Genomic DNA, 27,240 nt, shown 5'->3' on the forward strand with positions numbered 1-27,240 from the left:
GTGCACCACTCCTGCTGGGATGCTTTGTGTCTCTGCATCATCCGAGGTCCCAGGGTGCAAGCTGCCGGGGTGGGCCCCCGGCTGTGGGCACCAAGTCCTTCAGGCATGTCAGGGTATGCCTCACATGACTCTCTGCTGAGGCCGAGGCCCCGCTGATGCCCTGCTGCCTCCTCCTCAGCTCAGAGTGCCCTGCTGAGCACTCTCCTGGCCTGCCGAAGCTAGAGCCCTTCTCCTGCCCTCTGGAAGGCCAAGTGCAGAGAGTGAGGGTGGTGCCTCTCCTGAGTCTGTAGCAGCTCAGGTGGCTGCCTGGACTCTGCTTATTCTCAATTTCAGGGAAACGTGGCAGAACTCAGGCTCAGTGCTACGGGCGGTGGCCAGGGCAGCATGGCCCCGCAGCAGCCCGGGGCCTCGCTGCCCAGAAGTGCAGGTCCATACTGTGGTGCGACCCCCAGTGGCACCTGTGAGTGAGGCTGGCAGGGGAGAGCATGCACGTGGGGGTGGACCCTGCCAGGCCCCAGCACACGTGGGCCTGGCGTCCCCGGGGGTCCCACTGAGGCACGCTGTCGGCAGACAGGTGGGGCATCTGCTCTCCTTGCTGAGGCCTGACTCAATGGCTTTTCCCCACAGCTGTATCCAGCAGAGGATGAGGTTCATGTGCCTGGAGAAGCAGATACCCATGCTGGGCGCTGGCAGTGTCAGCCACTCTTGCGCCCCTGAGGACCCACAGGGTCAGTGGCAGGAACCCTCCCAAACATTTGCTTCTGGGTGCATCGTCTGGGTAAGAGGAAGAGTCCTGCGTCTCTGCGACTCACTACAGCTTGGCGACGCACACCAGGTCTCGCCTCTGAGCCCCTTCCCTGACCCACAGTGGCGGGGGCGGTGCGGGGGGGCCGTCCCCCACCTGGTCACACACCTTACAGGGTATGTGGCTGCACCCCAACTCCCCGCACACAGAGTGAGCTGAGGGGCCCAGGGCAGCTGTGTGCCCTGCCCCCGACCACACTGGGCACATGAGAAAGAAGAGTAAATGCCCCTGAGACTGGATTAAAACACGGAAAACACATCATCCGAGACTGTCGCTGCACCCAGTTACTGACAGGGAGGCCTTGCTTGCAAGGCAGTGATGTAGACGTCTGTGCCCCTCTGGGGTCAGGTCACCATCACGCACCACTGCCACAAGGCTGGTCAGGAGCAGCCTCTCTGAGATGCCCACGGGACAAGAGAAGGGAGGAGGGAGCAGAAGCACCAGCACACCGGGAGCACAGTGGAGCCCCGCCACGTCCACCCAAAGCCCACGCTGTGGCCCGAGGGGGCAAAGAGTGGACGCCCACACAGAGACCTCTGGGGCCAGCGAAGAGCTTGGGAGGAGTCGGGTACCTCGGCCACCTTCCCAGACCTTGCTGACCCTTGCTGAGACTGATGCAGGACTTGTTTTCACATGGGGAAGACTTCCTGTTGCTATTTCTAAACAAGTTCAGGTTAATGTTCCCCACAGGCTCTTAGTCTCAGAAGAGTGCTAACCCTCCCAGACGGCCACGTTTCCAGGCCCAGACCGGGCCCACGGTGTCCTTCCAGCAGCCCCGAGCGCCCGCTCTGCAGGGAGAAAGGTCCACCGCGCACACGTGTTCACACCTAGAGCTCTAAAATCATTCAGACCCTCAAACTGGAAAACCACGAAAACTAATCATCGTTAGAAAGCAAGTCGAATTGGAAAAGGAAACAGGAAAAAGGGAACGTGGGAAAGACGGTAAGAGAAGACAGGGAGGAAAGGAGGAGGGGAGCTGGGGGAAGAGGGTCCTGAGCCTGCAGGACTGATAGACTTCTGGGGCTGGACCTGGTGAATGGATGAGTAACTATGCAAATCAGCCATGATGAGCTGAGCCTCAGAAAATGTTTACATTAAAGCTGTGAACACTTAGAAGGACAGTTCCGGTGGTGAACCCTGCTCAGAGCAGAAAGCCCCATGGGTAACAATGAGCAATGACATGCCATGGCTGCCGGGACCAGATAGGCCTCCCCAGAGTGACAAAGAGGAGACTGGCAGGATGGGGACCTTCCAGAGATCTACAGCTTTCTGCCCTGTTTCTAAATCAGCTCAAGCCCCTTGGACGCCTTTGGCAATAACAGCTCCTCATCTTACAGTCTCTAGGGCCCTGGCTCCTGTCTGGTCCCAGAACAGGATGAGCCTAGATTCAGGGCCCCTCAATATGGAGAGGATGAACACCCTGGAAGAGGGAGTGACCCTCGAGGAGAAGAGTAGGGCCTCCTTCCTGAGCCTTTGCTCAGCCTGAGAGCCCAGGGTCAGCACTGCAGGGCTCAGGGTCACAGCGGCTGCAATGTCGCAGCTCAACCAAATGCATAAACATCAAAGGCAGTGACGGTCCCCAACTCCAGCCCCAAGAGGCCACTGATACCTGGGAAACCTCTGGGTGCTTGCATCGCATTTGAGCGGGGCTATCAGGCAGGCTAGATGGTGCCCGTGTGTTAGGGGCAGGGAGGAGAAGCAGAGAGGGGGGCTGCTCAGCAAAAAGAAGGGATGAGCGTGGGAGGATCACCAGGGGCCAAGACAGAAGCAGCTGCAGGGGCAGTAGGAGAAGGAAGGGCAAAGAGTTTTCTCTCTCATCATCAGCACCCAGTTCCTTCAGTAAGAGCCGCACAGCCTAAAGCCTGCTGAGCCACAGCAAGACTTAGAAGCCAAGGCCAGCTCTGGGCTTCTCCCAAATCTCAAGGGCGGTGAGAAAAGCAGGCCCAGACAACCCCGTACAGGGTCCTCGGGAGAGGGAGAGACGGGCTGGGCCACCAGCAGCCAGAGGCGGGTCCTGCTCCCCTCAAGGCCCTCCAGCCCTCGGTCCTCAGAGCAGCTAGCAGACCCGAGGGCAGCACAGGAGCCTGCGGCAAGGGACAGGCGGATAGCAGCACTCAGAGCGAAGAGACACAGGCAGCAGCAGCAGCAGCAGGAGCCCCAGGCAAGCAAGTCGGCCCCTCCATGGCCTCTCTCTCTGCCCCATCCCGCCGGGAGGGGCTCCCCTGGGGCTGGAGCCCTGGAGAAGGCCGACTTTGGCTGGAGTCTCACGGAAGGAGAGAGCAGAGCAAGGGAGCCGCCCAAGAGATGGGTGGCCAGGAGGGCAGACATACTTGAGGTCAGCAGAATGGGCAGCCATGAGGTTTCTGAGGCTCTTGTCAGCAAGAGGGCAACCAGAGAGGCTGAAAGAGAAGAGATGGGACATCGGGGTGAGCCAGAGGGGGAGCAGAGGAGGAGAGGGGAAGACCCACCACGCAGCACCCAGGCCAGGCTGGACCCGAGCAGGGACAAACCTGCGGTGAGAGGCATAGTTCCCGGTGATGTGGCCGCTGCCGTCACAGCCAGGGGTGGGGCAGCTGAACAAAGGAAACAGAGCGTCAGAACAGAGAGCAAGGCACACCTGCCAGGCCAGCCCCCCAGGCGGAGCCTACTCAGCAGAGCAGCTAACACTTGCTCTCGACTCACCCCCTCAGTCCTCAGAGCACAGCCCTCACCGCTCAGACTGCAACTTTCTCCCACACAACTTAACTCGAGGAGGAAAAAGGAACCAAATGAAAGCTCAGCTTGAAGCTAGGGTGTCCCTGGAGCACATGCGCTCTGCACGTGCACACGTGTGCACCCGTGAACGCGTAGGCAGGGAGTTCCTTCCCTGAGGACAAGGCCAGAGAGCAGAGCCTGGGGAGAGCCAACAGCAGGGTAGGAGGAAGCTGGTTGGGTTCCTCGCAAGGAGAACAGGAACCCCAGAAACAAACTGAGCACGGGTGAGGTTCCACCTGTGGTGCAGGTGCCAGGTCCCACCCCCCACAGTCCTCTAAGGAGAAGCAGTTCTCAGTGGGGGTGACCGGAAGGCTGTAGGGTGGCATCCGACCAGGGGATGACTCATATCTACCAGCAGCGGCCCCATTCTGTAACAATGTCTGCTTGAACCCTGCGGGGACAAACTCAAAGGGGCCGCTGGCTGGGCTGCCAGAGCTGAGGGCACCGTGCCTCAGAGCAGAGTACAAGTCAGGCCTGGGCTCCGTAAGCCAGGGCAGAGAGCTGGGGCTCGGGAGAGGGTTGGCTTCCCTCAGCCCTCCCGCTCTGTGGGCCAGAACAGAGGCCCTTCCTTGCTCTGAATCACTTCAGAGGGCTGTGTGAGATTCCAGCGCGGTGCCGAGATGACAGGAAAGCTGTCACCCATCGCCTGGCTCAAGAGCGTTGCAGTGCAGGATGCCCAACCTCTGCCCAGCAAGATGGTCTGGCCAGGAGGGCGGTCAGAGCTAGGCCAGGGAAGGGACAGGTCCAGGACTGAGCAGACCTGGTCATTCAGGGCTCAGACTAAGACATGCTTTTTTCCGGACCAGACAGGTCCTCGAGGAGCCCTCTTGGCCCAGGTGGGGACTTACGTGAGCAGCTCCTTCTTTATGTCCTTGGAGAGAAACTTCATCTTAAAGTTGGCCAGGGTGACTTCCCCAGGGTACTTGCGCTCCTCAAAACTCTCTTCCGACACTTCCTGGTCATCTGCTTCAGAAGAAGCAAAAGAATGGGCTGCTGGCTCTGACTGCAAAAAACCAGCAGGGAGACGTTTTAACCGGCTGGCGGGGGGCCGGGTGCCCGAGCCGGGGGCTGAGGGAGAGGGGCCTTCAGAACAGTGTTCACAGAGACATTTTCCGGTTTCTCCTGCCTTCTGGATGGGGGAGGAAGACTTGCCCCCAAGAACACAGGAGACAGCACCCCTGAGGGACTAGAGGGTCCCCCCCACCCCCAGCAAGAGCTCCTGAGCTGCCCCAGGAATGAGGAGCCCTGCCTACTGCCCGGAGCGATGGGCTCTGACACCTTCCCGTGGCCTCAGGCCTGTGGGTCACCTCCACCTAACTGCCACTGGGTCACCTTCTAGACACAAGAACCTATGCAAAGTGCAGCTCTTTCGGTGCTCAGTAGACAGCAGGCACTCAACAAGTGCTTGTTTAAATGCTGTAACGATGAGATGGCACAAGGAGAACAATAACATAAAAATGTGATAAGAATATTCAGTGACCTTGTGACCCCATGGCCCTATGCCTCCCCACCCAGCACGACACCCTGACCACAACAGGCAGGTGATAAGCTCGAGTTCTATGTCTGCAGTTGTTCAGCAACCACCAGAGGGCAGGGTACTCTGGACACAGGGGTGGACAAGGACAGTCCCTGTCCACAAGAGTGGGAAAGCTCAACGCCCGGCAAGTGGGTCTACATCAGAGGCAGTTAACCAGTGTGACAGTTCGTGGTCCACATCCCAGTGCTGGCACTTGTGTGTCCCAGGCAAGTTGTTCAACCTCTTGGGGCCCAGATGCTACACTTTAATTTTTTTTTTAAGTTTACGTATTTATTTTTAGAGAAAAAGAGAGAGAGAAAGTACAAGCAGGTGAGGGGCAGAGAGGAGAGACAGAACCCCAAGCAGGCATCAGCACAGAGCCCGACATGGGGCTCAAACCCATAAAACGCGAGGCCACGACCTGAGCCAAGACCAAGAGTCAGATGCCCAACCAGCCGAGCCACCCAGGAGCTCCTAGAGGCTACACTTTTAAACTTGAGAGAACAGCAGCCCCTCACGGGATTTCTGGGGAGTGGAGCCCAACGTAGCGAAGGCTCTGAGTCACTGACAGTGAATCTTGTCAATGTGGCGGGTGTTGCTATTACTGCCACAAATACTATTATTGGACAAGGTGCAGACCAAGTGGCTCATTCCCTTGAGCAAGTTCGACTTAAGGTGGGTCTTCGGAAAAAATGGCAACTTCCCGGAAGCCCCAGGGAGGAGGTTGTCCCAGAGCAGGGAGAGCCTCCCAGAGGCCCGTGGATACTGTCCTGGCTGCTGCCCAGTGCAGTGGGCTCCTTCCCATGGCCTCAGGCATGTGGGTCACCTCCACCTGGAGTGGGAAGTGAGACTGAGAGTAGAGGTGCAGCCTCACATAGGACGGATCAAGGAACCTTGGGCAGAGCTGGAAGGAGAGTCTGAGTCGGGAGCCCAGGGCCATGACAAAGGGACTAGGAAGGCCTGATACAGAAGGCCTTTCTGGGGATGACCCTCCTGTGCCCAGGAGGAGAGGAAGGGCCTGGGAGTGAGCTGAGGCTCTGGGACAGAGAGTGACTGTGGGCTGGAGTGTAGGGACCGACTTGACTGGGCAGGGACCTCAGGACCCCTGAGACTGATGACATGAATCCTGGGGTGCTCAGAGGGTGTGTGAAGGGAGGAGGAGAGGGGCAAGGCAGCCAAGGATGTAGCCTGAGCTGGGGATCACAGACAGGTGCAGGGAGGGGTCAAGGGAGGGACTGTAGTCACCAGGAAGGGCAGGGAGCAGCTTAGACCTGGGGGCAAGACTGGCACAAGATAAGAGCAGACTCTCCTGGTGGTCTCTGAATAGGAGGGCCCCATCTGGCCTCATACCGGACTCCCAACCACCACAGAGAAGACCACCCACACAGTTCAGCCCCCTCCACTCAGGGCTCAGTCTGAGAGGTGCCCCTCTTCTGCGGCCTGACACCAAGTTGTAGCCACATGACTGAGCCAAGTGACCTCAGCCTGGGGTCCAGTCCACTCTGCAAAGTAGGGGTACACGTGAAGCGTGTAGAGGGAGCCTGGCTCACTGGGGAGACTGAACTGCAGGGGTGGTGGGTTCCCAGAGAGGAATCCTAGTCACCCCACCTCCTCCTCCGCAGGGACCTGCCCCCCTGCCCTTCTAGGGTTGGTGGGGAGCTGGCAGGATGGGGAGGGAGAACGGAGGGGACCTGCAGGCCTGCCCATACCGTGCGGAGGCTGCCTGAAGTCTGCACCATCCTCACGGCTGGGCTTTGCTACTCAGGATGCACACCTCTTTGAGGAAGAGCCTTCAAATGGCCCCGCTCTCGGAGGGTAGAATGATTGGAAAAGGATGTTTCACTGTCCCCAGACTGCAGCTCCAACACGGACGCCTGACTTCTTGCTCTTTACCAGGTGGTGCTGGTCTTGGGACTCGGGCCACTGACCACCACAGGGGCTCCCAGGGCCAGGAGCTTTCTCCTGCCTCTGTCCAAGGAGCCAGGTGGCCAGAGTGTCCTGTGGATGGTGAGGAAGGACTGCTGCCAGAATTCAGGGTGTCCCTATCGGGACAGCAGGTTGGGGGGAGGCCACAGAACCAAGGAATTTGGGGCCACTCCCAAATGTCTCCGATGGGATATGAAACAGGCCCTTCTCCTCCCCATGCTTCCCCCGAGCCCACAACGGTGCTGATCACCGTGTCCACGGAAGTGAGAAGACCACTTCTCTCTTGGATGGGACAAGATACACCACAGCCCAAGGGCGAAAAATTCCCCAGAAGGGCGGGCCGGGTCCTAGCTTCCTAGAGGTGGCGAGGCGCGGTGTGGACAGGGCTCGGAAGCTCCTCCTGGAGAAGCAAGCCCTGCTTTACATCAGCCCCCGGGTCCCACACCCACCTCCTCAGGCTCCTCCTCTCGCTGGCGGCTGGGCTTGGTATAGTCCAGAGGTCGATCCCACTCGTCCTGGCGGGAAGCCTGGCTGGACGGGGGCGAGGTCATGGAGCCGCTTGGGGCACTGGTGCTGCTGTGGCGCTGGGAAGCATCAGGGGACTTCACGCCAGGGCTGCTGCCGCTGCTGCCGCTGCTGGGGAAGGCGCTGTCCCGCTTACGGTGTTTGCGCATGCTCAGGTCCAGGGTTCCGTTTTCATCCACCTCGATGTCCGCAGCCTGCAATTGTGAAGGTGGGTCTGTGCTTCCCACGTGTGCCTTCTGGCACTTTAAGTCAGCGTTACAGAATGCCCGGCACAGGGTTTCCCTTGGAAGGAAGCAGAGCCACGCAAGAACAGAAGAACCTCTGGGAAGCAAGAATCTTGACTTGCCCCTCCCTGCACCTCACACGGAGGAGCCTCCACTGCCTCTCAGGTCTTGCTAACACCACAAACCCAGACGCCTGAGACACGGTGAGCATGATCACACACGGACGGGCGCTCGACATCCAGGCGCCGGGGCAACGCGAGGAAACGTGCGTGTGCAGAGCCATTTGGTCCTCCTTAGGCACAGCACCCAGAGCTCTCAGAGGGAACCCATCTAACCCCCTCTGGTCATCAGGAGCCACGACCGGGAGGAAGACAAGTTTCTCAGGTGGACACCGGGTGTCCCTGAGCACCTTTTGGTGTAGGCTCATGGTCCTGACTGTGAATCCCACCAGCCCACCGCTGTCTCAGACAGAGCTCCTCGTAGGGGACACACCAACCTTGCCGGGCAAGTCCTGTGGCTTCGTGCTGAGATTCTCAGGCATTTCCCAGCAGCGCGTGGAGAGGTTCAGGATGGCTGTGGCGGCCATGTGTGCAGCCTCAGCATCATGCGTGTAGTCGAAGCCTGCAGAAGAGGATGAAGTGCTGGGGCTGTGCCTGGGGGAGGAGGCCTTTGGGAAAGGTCTGGCTGCAAAAAGGGAACAACACCAGGCTGATATAGAACTTGAATGCATGGTGGCCACACAGACACGGGTGGGGCGGCGGGGTTGGGGGGACGGCGTCTTCGGGATGGCTGGGGGAGCACAGGGTACAGCTACGTGGAGGGGCTTGGGGCAGGGTCTTTGTCCCAGTCACATGTGCCCACAACACACTCCTACTCGTCCTCCCATAGGGTACTGAGGACGCTATTTCTGGCTCATCTAAAATTTGGGCACAAAGAACAAAACCTTCCAAAGACATTCCAGCATCCCTCTTATTTCAAACAAATACAAGTCGTCTATTGGTGAATGCTTCCTGAGACAGGAAGAATTCTATAAGAGGAGGAGTGTATGGGACTATCGCTCAAGTAGAAAAATTTTTGTCACAACATCTCAAAAGGCTGATTTTGGTGTCCCCATAATACCACTTCAATAAAGTAACATTACTGTTCAAATAAACGTGACAAATGAGGACATAAAATGTTATCTCTTCCAGAAACTGTATGGTAGTCATAAAGTGACTCTCAAGCATGACATTTCTGATATCACAATATCACCAGTAAGTTTCCAGATATACGAAAAGCTCCTTGTGAGTGTTTGTTGGTGCCTGTACATGGTGGCAGGAAACCTCTGGCCCTAACAAGGGGAAGAGGTGTCCACACTGTAGCTGGCAGCTGCATCAGTTAGGATTTTCATTATTAACATGACAGGAACTCCTCACTGCTGCATTTCAGGGCCAAACACCTACCCCGAGATGCCAGTTCCAATCTCATGGGCACACTTCCATTTCATATGTGTTTCCAGGGCTAAGGGGCTTGCAACCCACAGATTAGTACACTGAGTAACCAAAACAGTAAGGCAGGATTTTTCTCAAAAGTTTGTAGGAATGCATTTTGTTAGTTACAAGTATTCAGAACACTTGTGGCTAACACAACACACTGTATCCAGCAAGATGGTCCACATGCAGGAAAGCGAATAGCTTCTGTCAGGCACCCAGGCTCAGCACAGTCTGGCTGAGTTGTCTGAGCCCCTGCAGAGTGGACCGTATCAGGGAAATTATTCTCAAGCTTTTGGACATGCACACCATAAAGGACTTGGGTTGTTTTGTTTTTTGTTTTTTATTTGGGGGGGGGGGGTTGTTTGTTTTTTTCACAAATAGTGAAGAGATACATCAAGCTTGATGGGGAACATGGTGGCAGAAACATGGGGGAAATATAGACCCTGGGAAAGCCACCTCAGTGGACACTGGGACAGCTAGGGCCCCCTAGGGGAGAGATTCCCTACATGCTCCTGGCGAAGGGGGTCCCTCCTCCCCCATCTCTCAAACCCTGCGTCTCCCAGGAGCAGATCTCCCCTACTTACATTTAAAGGCTTTAGGTGAGGTTTCGCTGGTCTGAATCTTTGGGGCAAGCATGCGTTTGCCAAAAACCTGAGCGTCAAAACTTGCGTAGTCAAAGGTGACCTTGGAGAACTTCTCCAGCTCCTTGGCCAGGTTGGCCCTGGGTGTAGCAGGGGCCACACTGGGCCGGTAGCTTCCATACGGAGGGACTTCAAGCTGCTTCACGAAGCACATGGGCCTGAGGTGTGGATAGAGGTACAGAACCATGAGGACAGGGCTCAGGGACCCCATGCCCCGTCCCACAGCCTGGGCAGGAACCCTTCAGAACCCTCTGTGCACGGAGACCCTCCGCCATGTCCCTCTGCTAAACGGTGCCTGGGGCCTGATCTATATGAAGAACTGAAACCTCGGAGAAACAATGCCATGGGCCCTTGCAGACGGCATTAGCCAGAGAGGGAGGGCCCTAGACTTTGCCCCAGAACTTAGGAGAGCAGGTTTCAAACTGCTCTGCTACAAGAGGTATGAGTCCTTGGCAGGCAACCCTACAGGGGCATCCCTAGGACGGTGGCTAGCCACACCTAGACAGAATTCTCCTGGTGGAATAACAGAGCTCCCCAGTGAGGAGGGAGTCAGGGCATCTAAAGGGGATGGGGTGTGTTTCTGAGAATCAGGCTCAGGGAGGGCCCAGCTCAGCTTTAGCCCTCACTACCCTTTGCTCGAAGGCATTTGAGAAGAGCCCTGGTGGGGCTGAAAGAGTTAAGGACAGGAACAAAAAGGCCACTGCAGGCATTCAGTTCATCATCTCTGAAGCCCTTGGAAGAGCTCAGAGTTTTGAATGCACAAGAGCTAGCATGAAGACACCAGCCCAGAGAGCACAGGATCCAAGGGCAGGAAGAGCCAGGTGGAGAATGGCAACCGCACAAGGTGTGGACAGGCTTCTGCGCTACCAGCTCAGAGAGAAGGAAAAGAGGAAGGGAGGCCTGGGAGACCCGTCTGCACACCCACTCTCTCTTTGCTCCTGAGTCTGAACCAAGAAATGACTTCAGTCTGAAAAGAGTGGATCACAAGAATTAAGAAGGGGTCAATGGTGAGGTCTTCAAGGGGCTGAGTACTACAAGAACTTGCACGTGGCCCCAAAACAGGAGCCTGGTGACAGAAAGACCTGCAACCATGAAGAGACCAGCTCTGAGTCTGGACCTTGGAAAAGCAGACACCCCCAAGCATGGGCACATTCTCCTTCCCCAAGGAGGGTGGAAGGGCCTGGTAGCATCTGAAGAAGTTACTGGAGTGTGCTCAGGTACCTCCCAGGAGAAAAGAGAACCTTAAATTTAACATTGGTACCATGGCTTCCTGGGCCAGGGCTCCATCCCACAGCAAAGACTCAGTGTCTGTGACACTATCAGAGATTTGCAAAGGCTCTCCCCACACCCCAGGGCGTGACACCCAGAAACACAGCCACGCAGAATGAACAGAACCTGAACAAAAGGCTTCTGCATCCTGGTCACCATCACGACCATTGGAGAGGTTCCTCACCACGGCCCGGGGAAGCAAAACATCACTATCTTGTTCAAGCCTCATGAGATACTTTCGAAGCCCACAAGAAAACATTGTTGCCCACTTTTACAGGCAAACAAATGGAGGTCAGACTTCCTGGGGGCACAGCCACCATGTCTGGAGCCTCCTTGCCCCCCACCCTGGGCTCACTGGGCCTCACCTGCCTGCTGGTTTGGCATGTTACCAGTGACTTAGATTGAGGCAGGAAAAGAATCGAGATAGTAAATGGCAGGAAGCTGGAAAGAGCAGTTACAGGATGAAGGTAAGAAGCTGCTTCCAACCATCCTAAGAGCCAACAGGTGGACGGAAGCCAACTGGATGTGCAGGGCCAAAGACACGCATAGACAGAAGCGCAGGAAGGTGAGGCCCCGACCCCGGCCCTGGCCCCGCCCAGAGACTCCACACACGGGACCCACAGAGCAGGCCAAGGCGGGCAGCCAAGTTCCTCTGGTTGAGAATTTGCCAGGCACACACCAGGGTTGGACGGGCCCTGAAAGGAGGCGGGCCCCTCTCCAGACCAGGGTTCATGCAACTGCCCATGTCTGTGACTTCCAGGTGTTAGGCCTTTTCAGGGTACAGTGGCCCTCATCTCCCACATTCTCCTTTGGGAGGCAGACATGGAACTGTGGTCTGGAAAACTGAGGAAGGGGAAGAATGTATGAATCCTAGTCCCTCAAAGAAACAGGAAGCAGCGTGTCCGCTGAGCGAGGACAGTGAGGGGTGGGGTAAGGGAATCCCCCAACGGGTAGAGAACTATGTTGAAGAACAAGACCCTGAAGCCAAGCTGGCCTGGGGCCAGTGCCAACTCCCCCAGCCAGTAAGTGTTACCTTGGGCAAGTTCCCGAGACTCTGGCCTTACTTGTGGTACCCGCTTCACAGGGTCACATGGATGGCAGGAATGCTAAGCAAATGCATTCTGAGTGCTCTTTCAGGAGCCCCCTTATTGCTGACACATGTCTACATGCACGCACACACGTGTGCACACGTGAACCCATGCATACGCACACGCACACAGGCCCACTGCTGCCTCAGAACCTCTGGGGCCAATGCTCTGAAGGGTACCACATGCACCCACTTCTCTCCCTTGGTTTATGGTCCTTCCTTGGAGTGAGACAGCCAGAAGGAGCAGTTCCGGTGCTTCTGGACAGCAGTGGCCCTCGGCTGGTGCGGTCTGCCCTCTGGAGACAGGACCAGCGTCTCCACAAACAAATCCCTGAGTAATCTCAAGCGGTGAGATCAGACGCCTTTGGGGAGAGCAAGGCAGGGGCAGCCTGGTGGGTGTTTGTGCCACAGCCGAAGCACCGGTGAGAGGGGCAGATGTCAGACGCTGTCCTGTGTGTGCCCAGAAACTGTCCTCTAGGGGGCCCCGAGGGCAGCTGAGGGCATCAGCACACACATGCACATGCACACACACGCAAGCATAAACACACATGCACACATACACACACGTGCACATGCAGCCCCAGAGACACTGGGAAGCCCCCTCTAACCATTTTGGGAGGCAGCCCCTTCAGTTGTGTGGCTCAATTCACTCACCTGAGGATCCGATCTGAATTGGAGCTATTCTTGGAAGGATCTCCCCCTTGCGGCTGTTGCTTCTCATGAGATTTGGCTAATTTTTCAGCAGCAGCAATGGGACATCCGGACAAACTAGAGAAAAGGCAAGGAGGGCAGCTGAGCATTCTCCTTCAGATCCTGCCTGTCCGAGCCCAGAAGCCCACAGACACCAGTAGGAGCCCAGAGAAGGCTCCTGTCTCTCCAGCCCTGTCCTCAAGCCCTCAAGGTAGCAGCTGCACAGTCACTTTCTGCTTTGGGAAATTCTAAGCAATGATGCACACAGACAAAGTATATCCTAAAAGCCTTCAGGGCTCTGGGCAAAGGCACCTCCTCTAGGCAGGTCTGGGCAATGGGCCTGCCTCTCACCTCCCTGCTCTCCCCCGACATGCCAACACGTCTCTGGCTCAACTCAGGGAAGCCCAGGGCCCCATGGGCCACACAACTTGGGTGCTAACCCTAGAGGTTACAGACTGTACCACGGCCACAGCAAGAGGCCCCAGCCCTTCCTAGGGAAGCACCCAACCTGGGACATCAGGGAAGCAACTTCATCTGTCAGGACAGAGCTGACCATGGCTGCTGGAGAGGTGACTAGTCACAAAAGCGCTCAGGAATTTAGCCTCTTCTCAATGAAGTGACCTCGAAAGCTCTGGCCTCCTTTGTGAGAGCACATCCCATCACAACCCTGCTGCCCAAGGCGCTCCAGGCAAGGGTGGGGGGTGTGGTCACCTCTCACTGTGGAAGACAGCAAACAGCTAAACCCTGAGTGCATCGTGGGAGTCTCACTTCTACCTGGGTCTCAGAAGCCACAGCGTAGCCCAGAGCTCGGTCCTGGCCAGCCGAGGCCCACCACGAGCAAAAGCTAGAGTGCAGAAGCTTCCCAAACGTCTCACAGCCTCCACCTGGCTTTCCCGACAGGCAGTAGGCCTCTCTGAAGAGCACATACCCATCCCTGCAGCCGCCCTCTGGTCTCTCAGGACCCCGCCACAGCGACCATGCCTCTGGGTGCCACGCTGACCCTCCACCAAGAGGCCTGCTCCAACCTTGCACCCGTCCCAGGCCAGGGCTCAGCCCACGGCCCCGCCCACCCCACCACACAGCCCTCGCCACTCCCAGCACAGCCCGAGTACCTTCTGTGCGTGTTGCGGTTACTGTTCACGTGGCCTTGACCTGTACAACCAGGAGTGGGGCACTTGAGCACATTCTCGTGCATAGCCAAGACTGGAAGAGAACCAGGGAGAGGGAGATGGTGAGCCCCACCAAGAAACGTGGAGGAGCCCCATCCGCAGTCTCCAACTCTGCAGGGCGGCAACTTAGAGCAGCAACCCAGAGTGGCTGCCAAGCCTCAGCCCAGTCGAGGCACACTCCCTCCCACTGTGGCCCCTGCTTCCCTCGCCTTCAAACCCCCTGGCTGTTCTGTGAGTCACCCTTTGAAATGAATGTTCACAATTACTGCCTCTAGCTTAGGAGTGAAAAAGCTTAGGCTTTCTCCTCATGGCCCTCAGAGCACAGATGGCTGGCTCTTCCCTGGCTTGCTGGCTCCTCCTCCCTCCCGAGTGCCTGTGTTTGTGGCAGGCCCTCCTGGGGCCTGGCTGCCGTCTCAAGGTAGGTAAATGGGCACACTCCATATCCCCGGCCATGTAGGACTCAAGTTTGGGCACCTGGACGGTGCCAATCCAAAGGGACAGGGCCCTGGGATGGGGGCGGGGGGGGAGGGGGGGGGAACGCTACATCATCCAAACACCAGAGATGGCTTGAGCTGTGCATAGCTACTCACTCTCCGGGGGAATCCTGTCCTTGTGGGGGCAACCAGATAGGCTGCGGTGGTGAGGGTACAACCCTGTCACATGGCCAGTGCCATCACAGCCTGGTGTTGGACACTTGATCTCGCGCTTCTCAGCTCTGGAGGGATCTAAACACACAAGAGGCATCGGTTAGAGGGTAGCCAGAAAGCCAAGTGGGGAGGAGGACAGAACAGCCATGACTCTTCATTCCGGCTGTCCAGAGAGGAGAGTGGCCAGACTGCCCGAGAGCCTGAGAGGGCTAGTTCTGAAGGAACTGGTCCACATCAACTGTCCTCATGGAAAAGCCCAGAAGCTGCCCCAACTGTAAGTCTGTAAACTGCCCAAACATGTAGTAAGTTGTGCAGCATTTTAAAGAGGACAACCCAGGTAGCAGCTGGTGCCCTCTTTCCCTGCTCCTACTGACTTGTGTGAGTCCCACTCAGGGTGGGGCCATGCCTCCAAGAGCCCCCATGCCTTGAGGTCCAGCCTCTGCACAGAGAGGTGAAAGATGTGACGAGGTCCCTGCCAGGATATGTCCTCTGGATTTGACAAAGTGACGAGGACAAAGAAGTTAACTTGCCCAAAGCCACAGGACTAATATAAATGCCTGGGCAGAAACTTAAACTCAAAGCTCAGTTGCTGACCTCACCTAGGCTCTGCAAGCCCAGAGAGGTCACTGTTGAGTGTGGGGGCCAGAAGGGAACACCTGCCAGGACACAGATGATCCCCAGAGCACAGCCGGTGTCCCAGAGAAGTTCCTAGATGGAGCGGTTCCCCTGGGGAGAACACAGAACTCACACAACCACACTCAGAATGCCCACCCCGGCTGAGGCAGAAACCCGAGCAGGTTCTAAAGTGCAGGACCCCTGGCTCTTCCTCTTCACATTCAAACAGGCAGGAAGCTGGACCTTCACCAACCTAGCAGGCAGGGTCATCACAAATGATCCCCGGAGCCTGCCTCCTGAGCTGCTACCACTGCCACACGGGCTCTAGCCGGGCTCGCGCTGTGGCGGTGCCTCGACATCAGTCGCATCTCGCCCACTGCCGGGTGCTTCCAGCGCCACTGTTTGCCTCACCCTGAGGCTCTGTCCCCTGGGCCTGTGCCTCAACTCTACCCCTGAAGGCAAGGCACCCTGCGTCTGGGTCCCCCCAATGTCCCATAGGCCTGTGTCACCCAAACACCTGCACCCGGGGCTGTCACTCTGCCTGTGTCCCCCAGCCATGCCACTCCCCAATAGTGTCCCACCAATATCCGCCCTGATCTGTGGTCCCCAAGCCCACCACCCTCAGGCTGATACCCTACACAGGTCTCAACACCCTGTCCCTACATTTGTATCACATTTACCTAGGTCTCCTTGTGTCTGTGTTCCCTCAAGACTTGTGCTGGCCTGAATCTGGGCTCCAAGCAGCTTTCCCCCACACCTGTGCCACCCTGAAGGGTGTCCCCTTGAGAGCTGTGTCCCTCAGTATCTGCCCCAGGCCTGTCTCACGTGAGGATTCCCAGAAAATCTGGGCCCTGTGTCCCCACCTGTCTTCCAGCGGGGGCTCCCCAGGGCTCACTCGAGTCTCTTCATGACCCAGGTGTGTCCCCCCAGGGTCTGCCTGTGTCTCTCCATGACCCAGCTGGGCCCCCCGGGCTGTGCCTGAGGTGCTGGGGCCAGCTCACTGTCCCTCCCACGCTCCTCCTCCCACCTGGAGCCCTGTGTCTGTCTCTGGATCGCCCTCTGTGAGAAGTGTGAGCATGCCTCTCACCCAGCCCGCATCCATGCCTGCTGGGGACAACCCTGGACGGAGGCGTTAAGGATGGGTGTGCAGGCCCGGGCCTCCAGCCCTACCTTTGCTGCAGTAGCTCTTCCGTGCGGCATCCAGAGGCCTCACCACCTTGCCCGGTTCACCAGGGCCCGGCTGGCCCTGCTCGGTGGCTGGGCAGCCTGGCTCGCAGACGGCTTGCACCTGCTCAGCCTTCAGGGCAATGGCCTGCTCCAGGAGGCCCAGGTTCCCACGTGTCATCATGTCATACATCTCTGACTCATCAGTGACTGCAGACTTCTGGGAGCGCGAGTCTTCGTCCTTGCCATCATCAGAGCGCACCTCCACGATGACAGAGTACTCGGGCTTGGGGCTGGGAGATGCTGGGTGCCGGGGTTCCGGGGCCTTCTGGGTGGGGGCATGGGGGGCATCCTCCTGACAGATCACATCGGGAGCGGCTACTTCTTCCTCCTCTTCCTCCTCCTCCTCTTCCTCCTCCTCCTCCTCTTCCTCCTCCTCCTCTTCCTCCTCCTCCTCTTCCTCCTCCTCCTCTTCCTCCTCCTCCTCTTCCTCCTCCTCCTCCTCCTCCTCCTCCTCTTCCTCCTCCTCCTCCTCCTCTTCCTCCTCCTCCTCCTCCTCATTACCCAGGTTGACTTTCATCTTGCTTGACTCCTCGCTGACCATGCCCTCCCCAGACTGGGGACCCAGCTCCTGGGAGCGTTCCCTGGCGACTTCCATGACTTCCTCTGTATCCTCTGGCCGGATGAACACGTCCTTCTCCCCCTCATCACTGGTGGCCCCTTCTTCGGCCTCCTCCTGCACCAGGTGCACAACACCGGGGCCCGGCTTGGCCACCTGACCCAAATCCTCCCCAACTAGCGTCTCTACGGCAATCTGGCCCAAATTTAGGAGAGAAGTGGCGATGATCTCCTGATAACTGCTGTAGCTGCCCTTGGTGGGGCCCGTGGGGCTGCTGATGGGGTTGGATCCGAAGTGGGGCTTGACAGGGCTCCTTCCTGCACAAAATCGGAAACAAGTGTGAAGAGCACAAGAGGCAGGCTGTCCCAGCACAGCCTGGGGCTGTGGTCATTTCTGCCAGCCCCTCTGCCTGGACCTGGAGACACGGTGAACTTATTTTTGGTCCTAGATGGAGTAGTCACTGCTGTCTTTGAAGCTGAGGAACACTCCGATATGTTTTACTAATGGTCCTCCCCTCGATGTTTACTTTCTCAAATCAAGTAAACCTGCATCTCATAAGATGGAGCTTAAAGCACCCATCGGGTTTTTTTTAATTGCTCCATAATTAGCAAGTACTAAATGAATTTATGTTTTCAAAAGACTCAAAGTTGAACCTCTTAACTGCCATGGCTATGACGTAGCAGGTGTTCGCCACACACAGGCCCTGGAGGACAGTCGGCAGGGGTGTCCAGGGTGCAGGAGCCAGCCCTGCCGTCTGACCATTCCCAGAGGAGCCCAGCCAGGGCCGGTGCCCAGACCCCAAACTCACTCCTCTGTAAGAAAGCAGGCAAGCTAGTCCTTTCTACCTAGAGCCCTTGGGGCCACACACCGCTTGAGACACAACCGAAGACTCGGGAGGGAGGTGAGTGTAAGGACTCTCCCTGAGTTGGCTCCAAAACAAAATAAAGCTCCATCTCAGACCCTGCAGGTTCAGAAGACACAGGCAGCTTTGGGGTGGGGGGTGCTGGGGGATTTGGACCTCAGGTCTCAGTCCCACCCCCAGGGTTCTGTAGTCTGCCAACGTTCTTGGGGGACATGGACACTTTTACACCAGCATTTGCCAAAGTCTGGGTGCCCCAACGAGGCTGGTGCTGCTGAGCCCCACAGGGAAGAAAGTGAAACAAGGAATCCCTTCATTTCCCCCTGCCGCTCCAGGCTTCCCTGGGCACCCCCACAGAGTCTCATCTGATGCCAAGCAGACCCCTCACTCCCACCCCCAGGCTATTCTTTCCCAGCGCCAAGTGGAGTGGGGTCTATCCCCCTCTGCTGTACATGAGACCCTCCCCCAAGCACAGACGCACAGCCCATGTCCATCTGTCCATCCATCTCTCATATGCACATAGGCACACATCCACAATCATACACACAGTGTTCGCACAGAGATGCGCCCACAGACCCCCCAAGCACCCTGTACCGGCCCCTCTCCAGGAAGCCCCAACAAATGTCAGGACAAGACCTCGCTTGTTCTCAGGAATGGCTTCCTCGGCAGCCCTTTCACTAACTCAGAGTGGGCCCCCTCCCCACTCACAGGCTGTGATTCTCCAGGGCCACACTAAGCGCCCTTTATTTCAGGGGAGAAAGAGCCACAAAGCACCTTCAGCTGGTTCAGGACGATGAATCTCCTCCTGTCCTGACATTTCAGCCTCGTCCTCCTCCAGAGTTCCTTCCGATTCATCCGAAACAGAGGCGTCCTTCACCTCAGCATCCTCACTGCCGTCGGTGTCCACACTGTAGCCCTCGTCCAGAGCCAGCTTCAGGGGGTGGGACTTCCGCTTGGACACCAGGTGCTCTGGCTGGGCACCCTCCAGCTTCCTCTTCTTGGCCAGAGGGCAGCTCTGCAAACTGGGAGGAAGGAGACCAGGCCAAGGGCCACCTTGTCAACACCCCCGGGGGGTCCTCCCTCCGGCTCCTCCCCTCACCCTCCGCAGCCCCTTTCCCTGTTGTGAAAGTTTGTCTTTGCGTCTCATCACCAACCCAAGCCAGAAGCCCCACATTCAAGACTGGCAGGCTGATGTGTTTAAAATTTTACATTAATTGTCCACATTAAAAACTTAGATTATTTCCTGCTTCTCTCATGAGACCTAACCTCAGCAGTCCCATCCCAACGGCACCCCCTGTTGGGAGGGGGAGGGGACTGGCCCCAGGCAGCTCTGCTTCACACCCTCTGTCGGACACAGCCCGCTTCCTCCCACCAAGCAGGTCAGCAGGGTCCCCGGGGCCCTTCCTTCTCCACCTCCAGACCCTGCACACCCTCACCCACTGAAGTCAAGCTGACACCCCAGGATGACAACAGTGACAACCAGGTCATTTGGGTCACCAGTGTGTACGAGGTCTGCTCTGAGCTCTCCCCCATGGACTCATCCAGCCTTACAGCCCCCAACAGAGAGACTGCGGCATGACATGCCATGACCACACCGGCCTCAGCAGCCGCAGGTGGAAATGGAAGGTTCTAGATCTACAAAAGGGCCAGGAGTGGGGTTCCAGCTCCCCAGCAGCCCAACATCTCTCCCAGGAACCCCCTTACCTTACCTGCGGTGCCTGGAGTACTTGCCCCGGATGTGTCCTGAGCCGGTGCACCCTGGGGTGGGGCAGCTGGGGGGAGACAAGCAGGACTGGTCACTCAGTGGAAGGACCCGCCCACCCCAGGCCCTCACCCTGAGGAGCAGAAGATTGTCTCCAAACAGTGCGTCTCAGAATGGCTGCTTGCAGTTTGCTAAAAATTAATGAAATAACTCACCCCATTTAAATAAACGAATGGTTCATTACAATTTTATGAGTGTGTTTAATTAAAGATCTGTATGTACGAGACCAAGACTTCCAACATCGGCGCCTCCTAGATGGCTTCTTTTTTCTGTGGATAAGTCTTTCCCACTGCAGGCGAACTGCAGGCTTCCAAGCAGCTGGGACACAGGACCCTCTGTGGAGCCCCCAGAACCAGCACCTGAGGCTGGCCCAAGGGCAGAGCAGAAACACTGGGCTTCTCCATGGCCATCGCTGGTGCTGTGAGGCCTGCAGCCCCTGCCAGGCATGCCCTTGGCCTGGCAAAATAAGCAAGTACCTCCAGGCAGGAACGGCTCTATGTAAATATCCAGGCCTGGCCCAAGCTACAGGCCCCCAGCTGCGACCCTCCTCCAGAACCTGCAGCCTGGTGCAGGAAGGTGAGTCTAGGAAGGCTGGTGACCCAGAGACTGCCATAAGATGTGGGTGGGGGTGCCGCTGGGCCTCGTGCTTCCCCCCCAGGAGCCAGGAAATGCGGTTAAAGGTGCGGCCCCCAGGAGTTCCCCACTCTCCACTGTCATCTGTCTCCCCGCTGAACCAAACCCCAGAAAGCTCTGGAAACTTCTGATCGTGGGCACAGGGTACGCCACCCAACCCACTTCTAGAGTCAGCTCCATGCGAGGCCACGGTCCTGTGGGCCGCTGAGCACATCCACAAGCCACAGAGTGCAAGAAGCTGCCATCACCTCATTGTCCGGAATGGCCAATTGATGCCCGGAGAAACAGAGACAGCATGGAAGATCACCCAGAGGAGGGGCACCTGAGCTCCTCCCGGGAGGGGCCGTCCCCAGGTGCCCAAGACAGGAAGACCTTGTTTTTAGGTTTTAGATCTAGGATTGGCATCACGGGGTCAGAGCTCCCCACCGCAGATCAGGCTCTCCCAGATCCGGCGAGGGAAGGACGGGGTGGGCCCCAGAAGGGGCAGGGCCCTAGACTTCCGTCTAGACACACCTGATAGTTTCTAATTTGATTGATCACGGACCTGACTGCAGAGCACTGTGGGCCCAAGTAGCCACGCAGGCCACACTTATCAACCGGTCGGGGAGAAACAGAACAGTCTGTGGAGACAGAGCCCCACCCACCCTGAGCTCACCAACAGCCCTCGGGGTAGCAAGGGGAAGCAACAGTGTCCCTGAGGCCCTCCCTGCAGCCCATGGCCACCATGGCTGATCTCAGTGCTGGTTTTCATGGGTTTAAAAGTCAGAAAGGAAAGGAGAAAGGGAAGAAGGGGAAAGGAGGAAAGGGAGGAAGTGGGGAGAGAATGGGAGACAGGGAGGGAAGACGTGCCACACTTCGTCGTGGATTTCCTTTCCAGACAGACGGGACTTAGCGCTGCCCCCAGCCTGTCTATTCTAAAATCTATGCCCCATGCTTGCTTTCACTCTCTCAAGAGCTAGCTTTGAGACTTTTCACAAAAGGTCCTTGTTATTGGGGATTTGAAGCTGAGGTCCCAATTAGCCGATTAATCACTGAGTTAATCAGGCAATTATGTGACAGCTGCCGTGGAGGCCTGCAGGCCACTGGCACTGCCCCCAAACACGTCACCAGATCCAAACCACACCTCCACCCGCCACTTCGGAAGAGTCCTGGCCTCTAGCCTAAACGGAGCAGGATAGGCTGGGAGCCCACGTGTGTGGAGCAGGTGACGGCCACTCTGGGAGGAGAGGCTGGAACCCCCACGCTCCCGCCCCCCACGCAGCAGCCAAGGGAATGTCCAACAAGGGCAACGTGAGACCTGACCAAAGCCCAGGGGCTGCAACGCCAGCAGCCTATGCCTCCCAGTTCACACAGCTTCCCCTACAAGCTTCCCCAGCGTGGCGTCGCTGAGGCCCAGAGGGTGCTCGGGGCCAGAGTGTGGAAGCAGCACCAGCTCCAGGCATCTGGAGCCTCTTCCCAGCATGTGGGATGAGGAAGACCCAGCCAAACCCTGTCCCTGAACCCCCCAGGCTCCCTGAGTGTGGCAGAGACGGAGAGATGGTCAGGAAGGCTTACAGACTGCCTACTCACAGTCAGCACTGAGCAGGGTCCGGGCCACCGCTCTGAGGTGTCTGAACATAGACAACAGGTGTCAAGGGAAGTCGAGGCCGAGGCCGAGGCCAGGAGGAGCCAGATCCCAGCTGGAGCCCCACACTCAGCTCCCGTTCCTCCAAGGGATTGGCCTCCCTCCAGCCCCCTGGAGACAGGTGGAGAACTCCGCCCCCACTCCCATCTGTCCCATAGGCAGGGGCTGACCACTGGCTCACAGGAGGCCCTCAGCTGAGGTCAGGTGGGCTGGGTGGGAACCAGGGTGCAGTGGTGACAGATGGGCAACTCTCCTGGAACCTGGAGGCGGCTCCAGAAGGGGTCCAACCGCTTCCGTCTGCAGAGGAGTTGGGTGCCCCAACTTCACACTAGCCGTCGCCTCTAGCAGAGTCACTCTGAAGTTTGTGACGGCAGATGGGCCCAGACCAAGACACAAATGAAGTGTCCATTGGTTCTTCACTAACGTGAAGGGGAAAAACACCAGATCCATTTGCTCTCTCTTGGGCGCTCGGTGTTAACTTCAGGGCACGGAGCAGCAAAGTGGGCTCCAGAGGCAGGAGAAGGCGATGAGAGCCTCACCCACTCCTTGCCAACCTTCTGCTCTGCTCTCATCACAACAGCCGCCATGCCACTGCTCCGAGAACAAGCAGCTTCCTGGGAGCTCTGCGTGAGCTGGGGAAGAGACAGACCGGAGCAGGGGATGGCAGCAAGTTCTGGGAGGCATCATTCCCTCATCCGTGTGGCGAGGCTCCCAGGTGGAGCTTCACCCTAACGCAGCCCCCCTTCCAGTGATGCTGCATGACTTCATCTAACATCACAACGTTTCTCTTCCAGGTCCCAGTGAGTTCTCTCCCTGTGCTGGCGTCTTTCGTGTACACCTCACCAGGACGGGGGTCTGTTCTGCTTAGGCAGCACAGCCGCTGCCGTGCCAGAGGGGGAAGAAGTCCTGGCTTGCAGCGTTTGCCCATTCTTGTGGCACAAAGGTGCCTAGGGCGGCTGACGTGCAAATAAAGGGGTGAGAGCCACGAGGGCACCACAGATCACAACCCTACGTGTAGCTCACGGCCGGTGCACGGTTATGAACACAGGAGTGACTGGCACCTTCCCGGCAGGACATGGGCAGTTTTTTGGCATAGACCTCTCCATTTCACTCCAAGCAGCCATTCCCCAAAACCGGAAGAATTGCCGAAGACCTTGCTGCTAGCAGACATCAATGCGTTAGTCAGTTTCCCCACTAAAAAATATAAGGGTCTCACTATCACCAAGTAAATAGGTTGAGACCACATAAAAAATGAAGGTGTTCACGCAACCCTCTCCCGTGCACTGGCTGGGTCCTCTCTGAGAATATTTCAAAACAAATCTATTTTCAGAGTCATTTTTGGTTCTGCTATTGCAGAATTATGAGAGAATACCCAGCCCTTTGGATCTGCCTTTCCAACTGCCGCCATAACTTCATCTGTTGCCAAAATTAACTGCTATTACCAAACCCCAGAGCTTCCTCAGGTGCTATGCCCAGCCTCCTCCCCTTCACTGTCCTGAAGATGTCCCCACTGAACGTCACACGGCCCAGGGGAAGTGGTACCTCCTCCTGGAAACCAGCTCTCACCCTGTGCCCCTGCCCCTTTGAGCATCCATCCACTGGTCCACCCATCAGAGAGGGCACCTCCCCTCCAGCGAGCTAACCCTGTGCTCAGGGAAAGCGTGTTCTGTGCAGCTTCCATCGGCCTGGTCTGGCTGCCTTTCCACCCTCACCCTCCCACCCTGTGACCGAGGCTAGGGCTTTGAACAGTGGAGTGTGTGATTCTGCTCTTGCGGTTGGACAAACTTTAGCCCTCTGAGCCTCGGTTTCCCCACTTCACAAACAGGACAATAATAGCACTGGGAACCGTGTCCTCAGAGCAACACTATGCTGTGCAGCTATAGCAGAGATCGCCACACACCTGGGCTCTGAGTGTGTGGCCTCCCTTTGTGCCCCTTCCTTTCTGTTACCAACTTATAGCCTCAACAGTTAGAGGGATGCTGGGACACTCTGGGGTCCTCTCCTTTCCCTGGCTGGCAAAAGCCACTCATCAACAGGTCTGGTGAAGAATAAGACAGTCCTGGGGTGCCTGGGTGGCTCAGTAAGTTGAGCGTCTGACTTTGGCTCAGGTCATGATCTCACAGTCCATGAGTTTGAGCCCCACGTTGGGCTCTGTGCTGACAGCCCAGAGCCTGGAGCCTGCTTCGGATTCTGTGTCTCCTCTCTCTGCCCCTCTGCCTCTCACGCTCTGTCTGTCTCTCTCTCAAAAATAAATAAACATTAAGAAGAATAAGGAGGAGGAGGAAGAGGAGGAGAAGACGGGGCACCTAGGTGGCTCAGTCGGTTAAGTGTCTGACTTCGGCTCAGATCACGATCTCACAGTTGGTGAGTTCATTCAAGCCCCCCAGTCGGGATCTGTGCTGACAGCTCAGAGCCTGGAGCTTGCTTCGGATTCTGTGTCTCCCTCTGTCTCCTCCCCTCCCCTGCTCATGCTCTGTCTCTCTCTGTCTCTCAAAAATAAATAAGCATTGAAAAAAAATTTTTTAATCAAAATAAATTTAGAAGAAGAAATAGAAGAAGAAGACGACGATGACAGTCCTGGCCCCAGGCTTGTGCAGTTTAGTGAGACTCTTTCCCCCTAAGAACTGAGAAGCGCTGATGCCCTGGATTGATGCAGTTACGTAGGAAGAACTGTTCCAGGCTGGTGGCAGAGAGAGCAGGGAAGGAACATCACTGACCCTCAGAAACTAGACTGTTCTGTTTGTCCCCAGCTGGGAGTCTGGAAGATCACAGAAACCCCCCCTGGGGTGTGGTTGTCACCCGTGGCCCTTGAGCATGGACAGAGCACCAAGCCGATACAGTCCTTGCCCACTGTCTCAGGGTGCCGGGGGCACTGGGGGCTCTGTGGTGTGCTCAGCACCAGAGCTGCTATTGGAAAGAGGGTGGGCTTGGAGCCCTTCCTTCCTCCAAGGATGAGCCTCTGGCAGGTGACCTTAGCTGCAGTCCAAGCCTGGCTTCGACTCACAGGAAATTTGTGAAAATTAAATGGGGCCCCTGGTGCCCACCTGACACACTGGGACCCTCAACAACATCACTTCCCTTTCTTCTCTCATGTTTGAGCCAGAACACATTGACACTACCCCTCCTCAGAAAAGGTGGGGAGAACTAGGGGCTGATTTTCTTGGTTGGTTGCAGGACGTCATCAGCGCTGTCTGAGCAAAACAGCACTGAGGGCTGGCACCAGAAGAGCCCAGGCCCACAGAGTCACAAGTCCAAAGGATGTGTGGGTGGTGCTGGGGGAGCAGTCCTTACACACAAGCACTGGGGCGGCTTTCTCTCTGGCCTCCCCCACCCCCACCCCCCACAGCCCCAGGAGCCGAGCCCAGGACAGAAGCAAGCAGGTGAGGGCAAGTCGACCTCTGGGGAGGAGAGCCTGGCCCCTCTGCCCTGACCCAGCAAATCTCCGCAGTAGGCTGTCCTCCCTTCCTCCTCAGGGTGCTCATGCCTTGTGAGATGTGACCTAGAATCTGGAAAGTCACAGGGCTAAGCCATTACAAGATCACCAACACACAAAAACACTGTCTGCATCTAGAGTCAGCGGAAAACTTAGGACCTGGACAGCCAGCTTCCTCAACTCTGGCCAAACCACCAGACACAGAAGCATTTGTGAGAGCCCACTAACACAGCACCTTGTTGCTGGCTGGGGACCGTGGGGACTACCAGGGCCTGGTGGTGACCAGATGCGAGCGTATCTGTGCCCCTGTGTCGAGGCTGGCTGCATGGTAGGGCCAGGACAGAGGTGGAGGGAGGGCCGAGAAAGGTGAAGACAGCTGGACTCATGGCGAGGAGGAAAGGGGTCCAGGGGTGTGCTTGGTCAGTCCAAAGTGCCCAGTGTGGGACATTTTGGGTGTTCGGGGTCACAGGCATGCGCAATGCTGGGAGCTAGCAGAAAGCCTTTCTTACCTGAGGTCGGCACCTGTGGGCTCTGGGGGCACTGGGTGAGAGAAAGAGAGAAACAGGGAAACACATGTGGGAGTCCGAATTGAAAAGGCACATCGCCCTCATGGCACAAATGGAATAAAAAGCGGAGGCAATCCCAGTGAGAATGGAACCCCGTCCTTTCCTGACCTCCTGGTATGTCCTGCAGGGTCCAGTGGAGCGAGCTGCCACCTCTAACCTGATGCTGTGCCAGACTCTCCCCACGAGAGGCTGGTAGTTTTGCAGACTGGGTCAGACGCCCCACCTAATACAGGCTCTCTGGGCCCTCGGGGCCAGGATGGTTTCCCTTTCTCTAATTGCAGCTAGAAGTCAGCTTCCAGCAGGAAACTTGACCCAGCAGATAAAGCTGGACAGAGAGAATAGATGGGCTGAGCGGCTGGTCCCTCAATGATGTAGGCCACAGGGGGCAACATGCACCAGGGTCCAACTGGGCAGCTCACCTGAGAAGCTCAGTGTTCTAGCCCCTCCGTGAAGGCCACCCACGCATGGGGACACGCAGCCCTGGCCCGTGTGTGCTCATGGAGTCAGGGAGGTGAGGCTGGCCAAGGGTTCAGCAGGGCCTTGGCTCCCTGTCTCCCCACCCCACTGCCAGTTAAATCTGACAACTGCCCATGGCCATCCAGCACCAAGACTGACGTCCTGGGAGGCAAGGAGGCTGGTGACGGGAGCCTGGCAGCATCTCAGTTCCAAACAGAAAGGTCTGCTGGGCGAGCTCTGCTTTCCCCACTCTGTGGGACTGCCTGCCTCCTCACCTCCACCCCAGGCAGCTTTGTCTGGGCCCCACAGCAGCCCTCCTAGGCACCTTGAGGCTGAAGAGGCCTGAAGCCACCAGACCCATGGACCCCAACTGCCCAGCGTAAGGGGAGGAGCATCCCAGGGCCTGGTCATCACTGTGGGGTTCTGTTTTCCTGAGGAAAGTGACATTTACTGCTTTAGGGCCTGGGACTCACAGCCAGACCCAGCTGGGAGGGGACGGCACTCACCTCGGAGGGCCTTGGATCGCGTACGAGCCCGCTTATCCTCATGTTCTAAGCTCATCTGCAAGCAAAAACAACTGTGATGTTAACCGAAACCCAGCACAGAACCACCCCTCGAGGGCCACACTGGACCTCCAGCCGTTTTCTGGCTCAAGTTTTACTGGTGAAGGTGAATCTGTGACACAGAAAGACAAGGAGTGAGCTCCGAGGAGGGGGAGGCCTGAGACCAGGAGCAACAGGTACAGGGGAGGTGCTTCAGGACAGAGACCACCAGTCAAGGGCGG

At 57.2% G+C, this 27,240-nt stretch overlaps 1 protein-coding gene across 1 annotated transcript in view; it reads right to left on the reverse strand.

Annotated features, from left to right (window-relative positions):
• The window catches only part of MYT1 (myelin transcription factor 1), a 43,285-nt gene extending 16,268 nt beyond the window's left edge, over positions 1-27,017 (reverse strand). Inside the window, exons 1-14 of the mRNA XM_042930355.1 lie at positions 26,963-27,017; positions 25,944-25,974; positions 19,692-19,754; positions 18,757-19,004; positions 16,511-17,440; positions 14,669-14,803; positions 14,022-14,112; positions 12,874-12,987; positions 9,807-10,021; positions 8,247-8,371; positions 7,451-7,720; positions 4,408-4,562; positions 3,316-3,378; positions 3,136-3,204 (exon numbers count right to left, since the gene is read on the reverse strand). Of these exons, the coding sequence (XP_042786289.1) occupies positions 3,136-3,204; positions 3,316-3,378; positions 4,408-4,562; positions 7,451-7,720; positions 8,247-8,371; positions 9,807-10,021; positions 12,874-12,987; positions 14,022-14,112; positions 14,669-14,803; positions 16,511-17,440; positions 18,757-19,004; positions 19,692-19,754; positions 25,944-25,974; positions 26,963-27,017 (2,564 nt within the window). The remainder of the gene's footprint in view (positions 1-3,135; positions 3,205-3,315; positions 3,379-4,407; positions 4,563-7,450; positions 7,721-8,246; positions 8,372-9,806; positions 10,022-12,873; positions 12,988-14,021; positions 14,113-14,668; positions 14,804-16,510; positions 17,441-18,756; positions 19,005-19,691; positions 19,755-25,943; positions 25,975-26,962) is intronic.
• Positions 27,018-27,240: the final 223 nt, after the last annotated feature.

The sequence above is a fragment of the Panthera leo genome, chromosome A3 (assembly GCF_018350215.1).
Source record: "Panthera leo isolate Ple1 chromosome A3, P.leo_Ple1_pat1.1, whole genome shotgun sequence".
In the NCBI taxonomy this organism is placed as follows: domain Eukaryota; kingdom Metazoa; phylum Chordata; class Mammalia; order Carnivora; family Felidae; genus Panthera; species Panthera leo.